The sequence below is a fragment of the Macrosteles quadrilineatus genome, unplaced genomic scaffold, assembly GCF_028750875.1.
Source record: "Macrosteles quadrilineatus isolate MER2022 unplaced genomic scaffold, UCM_ALF_1.0 Scaffold_15__1_contigs__length_3749704, whole genome shotgun sequence".
Lineage (NCBI taxonomy): Eukaryota > Metazoa > Arthropoda > Insecta > Hemiptera > Cicadellidae > Macrosteles > Macrosteles quadrilineatus.
The window spans coordinates 656971-669947 of NW_026542608.1; the positions used below are offsets into that span (position 1 = coordinate 656971).

At 32.1% G+C, this 12977-nt stretch overlaps 1 protein-coding gene across 6 annotated transcripts in view; it reads left to right on the forward strand.

The window, feature by feature from the left end:
* The window catches only part of LOC129005064 (protein unc-13 homolog 4B-like), a 96393-nt gene that overhangs the window by 62566 nt on the left and 20850 nt on the right, over positions 1–12977 (forward strand). For 5 of the 6 annotated variants that reach the window (XM_054433849.1, XM_054433850.1, XM_054433853.1 and 2 more), the window contains 6 exons: positions 6273–6434; positions 8237–8303; positions 8692–8803; positions 11508–11552; positions 11887–12046; positions 12530–12709. In XM_054433849.1, the coding sequence (XP_054289824.1) occupies positions 6273–6434; positions 8237–8303; positions 8692–8803; positions 11508–11552; positions 11887–12046; positions 12530–12709 (726 nt within the window). Of the gene's footprint in view, positions 1–310; positions 760–6272; positions 6435–8236; positions 8304–8691; positions 8804–11507; positions 11553–11886; positions 12047–12529; positions 12710–12977 lie in introns of those variants that run through there. The other variant, XM_054433854.1, reaches the window with a different exon arrangement.

The following is a 12977-nucleotide window of genomic DNA, read 5'->3' on the forward strand; positions in this document are numbered from 1 at the left end:
CTAAACGTCAATGATTGTCACTATTTAAAAATCAAGTAAGATCTTTATCCGATGTAAATGGTAAGATAATATGTTGAACACATAAGAAACCCACCATCCTAACCGTACAGTTTGTATAGGTGCAACATGTTATGGCACTTTAATCATACCTCAATTTAATAAATTATCATAGGTCTATAAATTTCCGAAAAATTTCAAGATGAAGAACCTTGCCCCCTCAGAGTAGGCTATTGTTGGACGCGCATGCCGCCGTAGCTGCCAACGAGCGATACCTTTAGAGAAGTTTAGTTTCGGTGGTCAGCTTCGCGAACGCGGAGTCTTCACTTTCCGTTTCATTTACTCTAGAGTGAATTTCGAATTTATTTACTTTGTTGATTTTTTTACTGTTACTTGATTCATTTGTTTGTAATCGGTTATACAAAAATTATTCTTTTATTTTTTATTTTTAGGTTTTTTAAAAACGTCTACGTTGGTATCCAAAACAGTTAGGAAAAGTGCCTTAACCGTTATACTTCTCAATTCGGGAGTGCAAAAAATTAAAAAAAGAACCATGTTTACAATAACGTGATAATAATGTGCACTATATCATTGTAAGTTAGTTGGTGGTTATTGAGTGCGGTACTTGTGTAGGATTATGTTATCTGTGGTTTGCCTTTATCAATGAAGATGAAGACCATAGAGAGACATCACAATCCCTTCCGTGGTCTCAAAAAAGAGGAACTTCAGAGACAAACTAGTCTAGCACTCCAGTCTATGACTGTAAGTGGAAAGCGAAATGGTTCTGAACCACCGGTATTCATTTATAAAATTAATGATAACCTAAGTTTAAAAAAATGCATTGAAATTTACAAAGACTCCTTAATCAAAAAAGGATTTAAAAAAGTATGTCTGTAGTTTAATTAGCACCCAGAAAGTAAGAAGTGGAAACCACTTAACAGCACAAAATTGAAAGTACCTATTTAAGTTTATTTTGTTTTAACCAAAAAGCTTAATCTTATAACACCGATCTTCCTCCCCAGTCCATTCAAACATCAAGGTCGTTTCGTTGCTTGTTTTTTTTACCCATTAGCTCTTTTAACAATAGAAATGCTCTAATGCTACACCAGGGCTTGTTTGGCATCAGAAATTATTGGTTAATATAAAGGTCGCATCCATAGATTTGGGAACCGTTGTTATAAAATAAATGTGGACAATGCAATAGTGCTCTAACACCACTACAAAAAATGCACCCTTTGAAAAAAATTAACAAAACATTTATATCTTTGCCAAGCTTAGAAAATTAGGAATTTAAGTTGTTAAAATATTATATATGCCTCTATTCCAAATTTAACAGAGCACTTTTATAGTCATATTTTTATGTATTTAGAATAATTTTAATTTAATATGATGTTTAGGCCTACTACAAAAGATCAATGATATTGTTCCATTCTGATACTGATATGTAAAAGAGGAGGCCAAAGTTTGGGATGTTTATTTCTTGACTCCCGGATTCTAGAAGCTTATTACTAAATGTATATAGGACTTAGGATGCAGAACATACTCAGCCAGGGAAATGGGTATTTCCCATGTTTAACACTGCAACTTCTAAATAAACGAATATAAAATAAAATAAATGTACACAATCATATCTATTCTATATATAATTCAGTTTTAAAAATCATTGTACAACTAAATCTAGAGTTCTACTGGACCGATTTTATTAATTGATGTGTCGTTAGAAAGCTTAATTCGTGTAGATTTGCAAATAATTATGAAAGTTTGTTTTTGTTATGATTTATGGTGAGAAATTAAAAAAAACATGTTTTCCATAAGAAATACATTGAAAACGGGGGTTTTCACACTTTTTATTTGGGTGAGATTTTTGGCTGCCAATTTTGAGTGTTTCCAAGAAATGTATGGCATCAATTTGTAGGAAATTTTATTTTCTTTCAGAATATCACCTTCCACTTTGGTTGATTTCCTTACCATTTAAAAGTTATTCGCAAAAAAGCTAAGCAACCTCCGAATTTATAGTAATGTGAAAATACTGAGTTAGGGATATTTTTGTTAAACTTTATACAACTAAATCTAGACTTATACTAGACCGATTTTGTTAATTAATGGGTCATTGGAAAGCCCAACTTATGTAGATTTGCAAATAATTATGAAAGTGTGATTTTATAAAATTTGTGTGGTAAAAAAGTAAAAATTACAAAAATACATTAAAAATCGCTTTTTTCAAGTTTCTTTTTTCAAGTTTCTATTTGTAGCCAGCTTTTGGCTGCCTTTATTAGGCATTTTCAAGAAATGCATAGTAGTTTTTTGTAGTAAATTTTATTCTCTTTCAGAATATCACATACTTTTTGATTGATTTCCCCTCCATTTAAAAGTTATTGGCAATAATCTAAGTGGTCTCCAAATTTATAGTGGTGAAAAAATACAGAATTACGTATATTTTTGTTAAACTTTGTACAACTAAATCTAGACTTCTACCGGACCGATTTTGTTACTTAATAGGTCGTTGGAAAGCCTAATTCGTGTAGATTTGCAAATAATTATGAAAAGTTTATTTTATTACATGTTTGAGGTATTACAATAAAAATAAACAATATTACATTTAAACCGCCTTTTCCCCAAGATTATATTTGTAGCCATCAACTTTAGGCTGCCTTTATTGAGTATTTTCCAAAAATACATAATAGTAATTTGTAGGAAATTTTTATCTCTATCAGAATATCACCTTCCACTTTGGTCGATTTCCTCACCATTTCAAAGTTATTTACAAAAATGTTAAGCAACCTCCAAATTTATAATGGTGATAAAATACAAAACTAAAATTTGGTTTTTAAACTTTGTACAATTGAATCTACAGTTCTACTGAAGCAATTTTATAAATTAATAGGTCAATGGAAAGCCTAATTCGTGTAGATTTGCAAATAATTATGAAAGTTTAATTTTTAAAGATTTACTAGGTGAAATCCGTCAAAGTGGTCTGACAGGTACTGTTGAGGCTGCAAGCAAGACCGTTTGACTATAACTCCATTTTTATTTTAAATTTGGGTTGTTCGTGATTTAGCATTGTGCTTTAGGTACGTCCGATCTTAATAATCAATAATTCAAATGGAAGCTGGTATTTCACTGAAGGTTCTTAGGTCAAAACAAATAGAATGACGTAATTAGAATTGAGTAAATATATCTAAAACTAAATTCCATATCCAAGATATAATTCAATTTATGTTTTCTGATTGAGCGATACAGTAAATCTTTAACTTAACTGATTAAAACTATTAATATCTCAAGTGAAAGCCTTTGAAGTATTTTAAGACCAAGACATAAAAAAAAAATTAAAAAACATATATTTAAAAATAACTTAAATAAAATTTGAGTTACGTATCATTGATTGCAAATTAAAAAGATTATAATTATTGTTGATTCGTGATTCAGCAGTGTGCTTTAGATAGGATTATTAAGATCGGAATCTTAATAATCAATAATTCAAATGGAAGCTGGTATTTCACTGAAGGTTTTTAGACCAAAACATTTAGGATAATGTAATTAGAACTGCTGGAATACATCTTTAATTGAAGTAAAAAAACAAACAAATCAAATTTATATTTTTTGGTTACGTAATACATTACATAAATTAATGATAAATTAATTGATGATAAATATGTGCTTTCATAGCTTTATATACAGGGACGCATTTTGTGCATAACTCGAATTATACGTCAAAATGAATGCCGATAATTGATGGCAAGTCTGTGGTGCGTCCATACGTTTAGTTTAAGGCCAAAATTATGAAAATCGGTCGGGTAGAAGACCTTTAACCCGACTCGGAAAAGAAAAACCAATAGTTTTTATAGATGACAATAATTGGATTACCAGTATGCATAATATAAACATACGAAACATGTGTTAATAATTTAACAGCTTATTGTTATTTAATTGATTTTTCTTTGATTAATAATGTTGTTGTAACAATTTGCATTTGTGTTTAAGTGAGTTCCTTATGTTAAGTATGCGATTCTAATGTTATGTGCTTAATCTGTACCATTAATATTAGTGAGTAAAGTGGTGTATGGATTTCACAACCATTATTTTACTAAAGACCGTTGTATTTAACCACAACGGGCTCTGTTGCCAGTCCATATATAAATCCCAAAGTAGCCATGAACTTTTGAGAAAACTTCAAGTCCCACTCCCATAATCCAAATACTTAAAATGTTCGTCATGACGAGAAACCTTGCGCAAAACCATCCATTATTTCATAAATTGCCCTTTAAGGCCGTAATTCCTTTCTAAAGGGAAATTTCCATATACCTAATGTCAAAAATACATCAGTTGTACTTATTTGTTTATTTTTTCAATTTATTACCTTATTGAAATCAGGTATGATTATTTGTTTGTATTAGGTATTGTATTCTGTTTTGTTTATTTCAGCTTAACTTAACCAATCAATAGATTTATTAATACTTATGGTGTTGCACGTGGGTAACAGATAGTGTTGATTTAACTATTAGCTGGTACCCAATGGCTCCACCCCGTTTGACTTCATAAGTATTAATAAATCTATTGATTGGTTAAGTTAAGTTGAAATAAACAAAACAGAATACATTTCCTAATAAAAACAAATAATCACACCTGATTTTAGGTAACGGTAAAGAATAACAAACAAATAAGTACAGCTGAGGTATTTTTAACATTAGGTACATGGAAAGTTCCCTTTAGAAAGGAATTATGACCTTAAAGGGCAATTTATGAAATAATGGATAGTTTTTTGCAAGGTTTCTCATCGTGACGAACATTTTAAGTATATGGTGTGTGTTATGGGGGTGTGACGTGTAGTTTTCTTAAAAGTTCATGGGTACTTTGGGATTATTTATACTTTTGAATTTTGAGGATTTGGATTTCTTCCTTATTTTATTTTGTGTAAATAACATTTTTGTTTTAGTTTACGGTTTAACTAATGGAGAATTTTAAAAATTATCTTAGGCCTATACATAATTTATGAGATATACACGATGTATGAAAATTTAAACCTAAGTTAGCGTTTTTGGCCCCTGGGAACATTAAAATGAAGAAGTAAATCGGTCCCGGGCTTAGGTATTTTTTGACCACACACAGTTTCAGTAATAGCTCCTTCCCTATAGTGAAATTCGCTAAAAATTGAAATAACCTCTAACAATCACATTAAATTTTGTTAATCTCCAAGATCATTAAAAATATAGAAGTTGGACGGCACTGCTGAATTAGCACACCTATCTCTATGGATCATCTGTTCACTTATTTCATAACTTCCAGCAGAGGTAAACACTTCCGAAACAGTAGCAAAGAGCCAAGAGGTTTGTTTGTGGTTGTGAAATGGGAATCAGGTCAACATAACATTAAACATTCAACACAACACTACTCCAGATGCCCACCTGTATGTAAAGTTACAGTTACCACCCGAAACCTCTTCTGTTGGGTGAAAATAAACCAGTAATCAAGTGGACTGCAATAAGATAATAACTTTTATACTATTTTGAAAATAAAAAAATGTAGCAAAACAGGTACTGGATCCTAAACTCTCTGGTCCAAGTGCCAATGCTTTGTAGCAAATAATGTCTATTACAATATGTTTTAGATAATATCAATGCCTCTTATGGGCACCAGCAGGGTGTGGCCTCCCCTGAGATAAGACCACATTATCATACAGTTAACTAATTAAACTTTATAAGGTTTAATAAAACGCATACATTCCATACATTTTTAAAGAAAGTTTTTGCTTTTAGAAAGCCAACAAATGTGTTTCAATCAATAAACATATTTCCAGGTGTTCCATATTCCTCATCCATTACGTTTCTCTGAAAAAAGATACTGAAAAAATATACTCACCCACTAAAAATATTTTCTGCGGCGCCTACTATTTTCTAAGCCAATGGCATTTTTTTTTACATTTTGAAAGGGGCCAAGCCCTATTCTTGTTACTATAGTTCATGGTAACAAGAACAAATCAGTCAACCTTTTTGTAAGATTAGTTACATCATTAATTGATTCATAGCCCAATGACAAATGGCCTGAAAACGATCTTGCTTGGAATACTGCTAAAGTGGATATTTTTTTGTTATTCATCCCTTTACCGGACAAGTAGAATTAATATTTCTGATCTTTGTCTCCCATTTACCGTAAATGCGTTTCCATCTTTAAAATTAACAGGACCTAGTAGGACTATATCTGATTTATTTGTAAAAATAAAGGTAGTTACTTTTCCTAGATGGTTTAATTTATGTTTTTTTTTTTTTTTGCCTATTCAGATTGATGAGTTGTACCTGGAAGTCCTTTATGAAGTGATCCACACAGTCGGCTGCATGAAGGAGCTTGGAGAACAGGAGGTCCTGTTGCAGTACCTGCAGAAAGCTTTCAGAATGGACACAGAGAAACATCAAACACTTCTTGAACAAGCAAGGAGTAAAGAGGTTTGTAAAGGAAACATAGCTAGCAATTATTTTATGAAGTATAAGTTTACACGACATGAACCCGATTTCTTATTAGGCTACTCTGTAAGAATGATAAAATGATCTTTGATTTTAAGAAACTTAAATGTTCTTTTCATTGGCAATAAATAACTGGTTAAGCTTAATAATATTAGGTCTCATCTTTGACTGCAGATCACTGTGCTGTCCACAGGAGAACAAAAATATTAAGAGTAAATAAATTGATTAGGTAGGTACTTCGGTGCTTGTTTCCATATATCATCGTGTAACTTATTCTTCTAATTGTGTACATCTACCATAGTAACTTACTTACGTTATGTATGTTTTCCACTTTAAAAACTAAATATAGCATAAATCAGTGGGTAAATGGGTTTACGTTTTATGATGAGGAAGGGGTTACGGTACCTTATCATTAATTTTTTTTAATTTGTTCCTTATTTTTGAGAAAGAGAAACTTGATACAGTTATATTCCCAAATCACACGGGCTAGTACTATTTAGTGAGTGCAAATTACCAAATTTTTCTATTTTTTCTTGATAGTTCTTTAGAGTATGTCAGACACGGAAAAGGGATGGGAGGTTGATTCTGATTCTATTGACCAAGTCATATAAACTGTTCCTTTTTTTGTACTTTGGTAAAATTATAAACAACTTCTTAATCAGCGCATGGTAAAGTGTTTTTAAATTTAGGGAAAGTAAATAAAAATGTCTATTTACTCTTGAAATACTCGTACATATTAACACTTATACTGTTTCCTTAAGAGATTGGAAATAAAAGATGGTATAAAAGATAAGTGGCGATTATTTGATTGGAATCTTTCAATCTTTTATCATTATCAATCACCAACCATCTTTTATATGCATTTACCATCTTGAAAGTAAACAGAATAAGTTTGAATTCATGTTTTATTTGAATGCTATTACAAGTATTTTCAATTTTCATTTACCTTCTGTAACATTGCAAGTGCTCTATCCCAAACAAAACTCATGGCCACCCAGTGTTTTATGTACACTATTGAATTTTATGAAATGTTTCCTTTTTTTTGTCAGTTTGGAGAAAAAAACAAAACATGCAATTAAAAAACCATCAAACTTAAACATTTTATAAGTTTTGCTACAGTTCCCAGTTAGTTAGTATAGTTCCCTTAGTTCCAAATATGTTTAGCAAATTTAGTAAAAGATATAAAGATATACAAATCTCTGAATATTAAACTTTATATTTGGTTCACACAATACAGATTTTTCCAAGCATGTTTTCCGTGTAACTACTCACAGTAGTGTTATTGTTCAATGAGAAAGTTGCAGCAACTCTACTATTGTAGTTTAGTAAATGCGTAATTGAATAACCAGTGTTTTTCTCCTTTGAAACTAAAAATATATCTGAGCCATTGTGTTCAGTTTACAAGAACAAACCAAGTGTAAACTTGCCTGTGTGTGATTCTAATTTCAGTATACTTACTTCTTTTCTTTTCAACAATCTAAGTTTATCTTCTGTCTCTCGCTGCTTTCTTGTCAATAGCCACCTTGAGATCAGTCTGCATTTCTGAATACTAAAAGATGTTACTCTCCTTATTTCTTTTCTTTAGAGTTTTCATACTATAATAAAACAAAAATCTCTCAATAATTATTACAAAGTGTATTGTAAACCAGTACCTGTAGTAAGAGTTTAAAAATTATGTTTAAAACTAAAATTGTGTTTGATGTTAAATACAAATCATGTTGCATACCATCCACCTAAAATGTGATATCTTGAATTCTTTATCTATGATTGACATATATTTCCAGCCTCCAAATATTCTGCTGAATGTGCAGATTGTGGAAGCCAAAGAACTCCCCCCTAAAGACGCAAATGGTAAGTGTTGTTTGTGTTCTTAAGGCTCTTAAATAAGTACTTAGATACTGGTAGTACAAAGTTAAGTCAGAATTTGGATGAATTTGGTTGTGATTTAAGGTATACAACAGAGGATTTTTTCAGGTCCAAAATTATAACTAGCCTAAATGAAATACCCTTTTATTGGATAGAAATGTGTTTTCAATTCTGTTGTAGTTGTCTGTAGCAAAATTCCTCTGAGGTTTCATCCTTCTCTCGGGTGCAGAGTCTTGATTAAACTTTACGCTCAAGTAATACCTAACATGTTTTATAGACTGCCATAATATCTTTAGTAACAATATTTGACTTGCTCCCTCAAGACCTTAAATCACCCCTTATATCGTTAACACTTATTTTATTGTGTGACCAGGTCTAAGTGATCCGTTCTGCACTCTTTACCTGAGCTCAGACCCCAGACATCGCTACAACACTTCTGTTAAGGAGCAGACACTCAGTCCTATCTGGGAGGAGCACTTCTCTCTGTAAGTTCTAAACTATGACAACAATATAAACTTTTAAAACATCACCTTTAAAACACATTATATAAACACATTACTACACAACATACTGCATTTCTTTTCCGTTTGACTTTTGATCAAAATAATACTTTTACAGAAATTAACTTTGGTCAAAGTGCTTCAAAAATACCCCCCTGCAGCAAACCTGACGACTTAGCGAATTTCCATTTGCCTGGATTGATTTTTACTTTCTCCCCCTATACCATAGTATATGGAGAAAGTATTGTTTTCGTCAAAATTTTCGAGTTTGAGTTTTGAGTGGATATATTCGTTTTGGGTCCCCCTGGACCCAAAAAAGTGGTTTTTGAAGTGATGTCTGTGTGTGTGTGTGTGTGTGTGTGTGTCTGTCTGTGTGTCTGGATGTGTACAAAGCTAGAGACCCACACCTGTGGTCCGATTTCAATGAAATTTGGTATGTAGGTTCTAATCCATGGTATCTCCAGGCGTTTTTTCAATTTTTTTGAAATTTTGATTTTTAATGGGGATTTTCCCATAAAAACCCATAAAAAACCGGAAAAATCGGATTTTCTCAAAAATGGCCCGAACGATTTTGATAAAAATTTAGTATGTTGTAGCCCTTTAAATTCTGAATAAAATGGTACAAATCCCATATCTGTAAAAATTACGGTTCAAAAGTTATGGCCAAATATGTTATTTTCCCATAAAAACTCCATATAATAACGAAAAATGAGATTTTAGAAAAAAATCCGGTTTTGATTTAACATATTATGTTATAGTCCTTACAGTTTTTATAGTTTTTTTTTTATTTTTTAGACATTTTTATTTTTAATGGGGATTTTGCCATAAAACCCCATAAAATAACAGAAAAATATGATTTTCCCAAAAATGGCTCCGAACGATTTTGATAAAAAATTAGTATGTTATAGTCCTCTATATTTTGAACAAAATAGTACAACGGTACAACTCCCATTTCTGTAAAATTTACGGTTCAAAAGTTATTGTAAATTATGTAATTTTCCCATAAAACCCCCATAAAATAACAGAAAAATCGGATATTCCCAAAAATGGCCTCGAACGATTTTTATAAAAATTTAGCATGTTGTAGTCCTTCAAATTGTGAACAAAATTGTACAAATCCCATTTGCGTATATTTACACTCACCACTTACATATGATAAAGGTTTTTGACAAACTTATGGGAGAAAGTATGTGTCAGAATGCTGATACCGTTTATTAATTACTAGCAGAGTACCCGTCCTTCGTACGGGGTTGGCATATAAGTATCAAATGCTTATAGCAGTTATGAGTGAGGACATGGTTTAAGAAATTTCGGTTCTTTTTGAAGTTCGTTCGCTACGCTCACTCACCTTTAGGTTGGAGCTCGTTCGCTGCGCTCACTTTCCTTCAGGTTAGCTCGTTCGCTACGCTCACTTGCCTTCAGGTTAGCTCGTTCGCTACGCTCACTCGCCTCCAGGTTGAAGTTCGTTCGCTACGCTCACTCACCTTTTGCTGTTGTCATAAATGTAAAAGAAATAATAGTGCTAGTGCTGCACCCTGTTGGTAATCCTTGTAACTTTTAATGCTATTGAACATCATAGAACAGAACCAACTTGTTTAATTGAAACAGCTGTTAAGATTCATTAATTCCATTTCTCATAAGGTTAACATGGGAAACTCCAGAGCCACTGGGGCGGAGCCCCGAAGGATTTTTGGGATAAAAATATGCCTATATGTTAATCGGGAATGTGAGCTATCATCATGCCAAATTTCAGCCCGATCCGACCAGTAGTTTTTGAGATTAGCTCATACAAACACACACACAGACACCACCTCTTCTTTATAATAGTATAGATTAATCTATTAAATTAACATTTATGTTTAACCAGTACCTAGGTTAGCTGCTACAGGGAAACTAATGAAGTGTGTTTTTTATTAAAATATCATTAGCTTAGTATGAAATAAATTAAAACGCCAAGTTTGATCAAAATTTAACCATAAACAAGCCAACTACAACATATTATAATATTCTCCATGAGAATAACATGGGAATTTTAAATTAACAATTTTTTTAATTTTCTCCGTAACCAATTATCGTACAAAAACACTTTCATATACCAAATATTTGTTTTTTTTAAGCTCTTAAAAAAGTCTGAAGAGAAATTGATAAATTGTGTGTTTTAAGGGTAAAAATTGAGAAAAACCCATTTTTACCCCATAAAACCCCCGTTAAACCCCGTTCCCATGGTCCGATCATGCTGGTTCGCAAACTCATTCAATTTTATCCCGCCTTACACCTTCAAACCAAATTTTATCAAAATCGGACAAAGATTACTCAAGTTATCGTGCGGATGGACATATATATATATATATATATATATATATATATATAAATTTGAACAAATGGTGTTTTTGGCCTCTGGGAACATCAAAAAATTAAAAAGTTAATCGGTCACGGGCCTAGGTCTTACCATGAGACCTACGGTAATAGCTACTTCCCTATAGGGAAATTCGCTAATATTCTGATAGTGATATGAGTAAGAACAATTTAATTTTCTCATACCATACTTATCAGAAATTATTCATTCCTATTTTATTAGTTATAAACCTTTGATCACCCTCCTCATGTATACAGTGGTGGATGCTTTAAATGCACAATAGTTTGCACTATGCCTATCAGTTACTTATGTACCTACCTGTTATGTTTCCAGGCCTATTGACACCCCAAGTGATGAATCCCTTTGCATTGAAGTTTGGTAAGTGTTATTTTTTTTTATCTCTTTGTCATTGACTGTTGGTGTTGGGTTATATGGTGGTCTTTGTTATTCTACAATATATTAGACTGTTGGATATACAAGACACAAATTTAATTAATTACAGTTTTAGTGGTTTCAAATATTTTTCTTACAATATCTAGCCCTTCACAAAAATGTAACAAAACTTAAAACTGTGTCGAAAATATGTTATTTGAGTTCTGGGTATTTGAACAGAGTAAATCAAAGAGTTCTTAGCATTTAGAGGTAAACATTTAATTTTATTAATCTTACAAAATCATGTATAGTAACTCATATATTTGTCTTTATTATCTAGGGACTTTGATCCAGCAGAAACAGTGAGAGAGAAAATGACAAAGTTTACAGATGTGAAGGGTGTCAAAGGATTTCGGAAATTAATCAAGGAAATTGCAGTCACAGCTTCCACCGGCAAACATGACAATGAATTTATTGGCAATGCAATTGTTCAGCTAAAGGTAAGGTAGTGATTTTTTGAGATAGAAGTACCAAAAGTACTTAAACTGCTCTAAATGATGAGGTATTTTAGCGAATTTAATTTTTTTTTTTATTGACATAACTTTTGGACAAGCTATGCTGCCTCTCATTTACTTTATAATTAGTTCACCAACTTTTCTTCATAATAATTGAATTGAAACTTTAATTCTTGTATGGCACAAAAGAGTCACTAATGTTTTTGCTCGCCAGGCACCCTTCTTCCTCCAAAGAAATTTGAAATGCCTATAAGAAGTAGAATTGATTTGAGTGTTAACGATCCAATTTTTTAAATCTCTAGGTTCTAAATTTGTTGTACAGAGTAGGGTAGGTTTTAAAAACCATGAAACATTCAAATTTCTTTCTGCTTTGTCATTGGAACCTTGTCAGTATTTCCCTATCCCTTATTTTCTGAAATCCTATCTCAACTATTCTACTTTTACTCAAAAAGACTAATTCTCTTACAGAACATACCTGCTACTGGACAAATCATGTGGGTGAATCTAGAAAAGAAAAATAAGGTTCGCCGTCAAGGAATTGTTAGAGTGAAAATTGCCTTTAGCACTGAAAAAAATTCCCAAGCAGCAACACAAGAACACAGACATCTTCTGAGGATATTTGCGATGCACGAAATTGAGGCTTTACAGGTAAGCTGCCACATGAATCTTTTGTATGTTTTTCATGATGTGTGGCATATCTTGTGCCACACCTTGGTGATCTGGTCATGCGATTCAAGTTCCTGACCAAATCGTTCATGTTGGAAACGTTAACTGAACACATTATTTAATCAAGAGGAGACAATTTACCGCAATTCACAGGCCCTAAGAGCCAGCTTTGATGAGAGTTTGATTAATTAAGCCATTATAACACTGAAATTCATGGATTGTTCAACTTAGCGGATATTTAGTATATAAG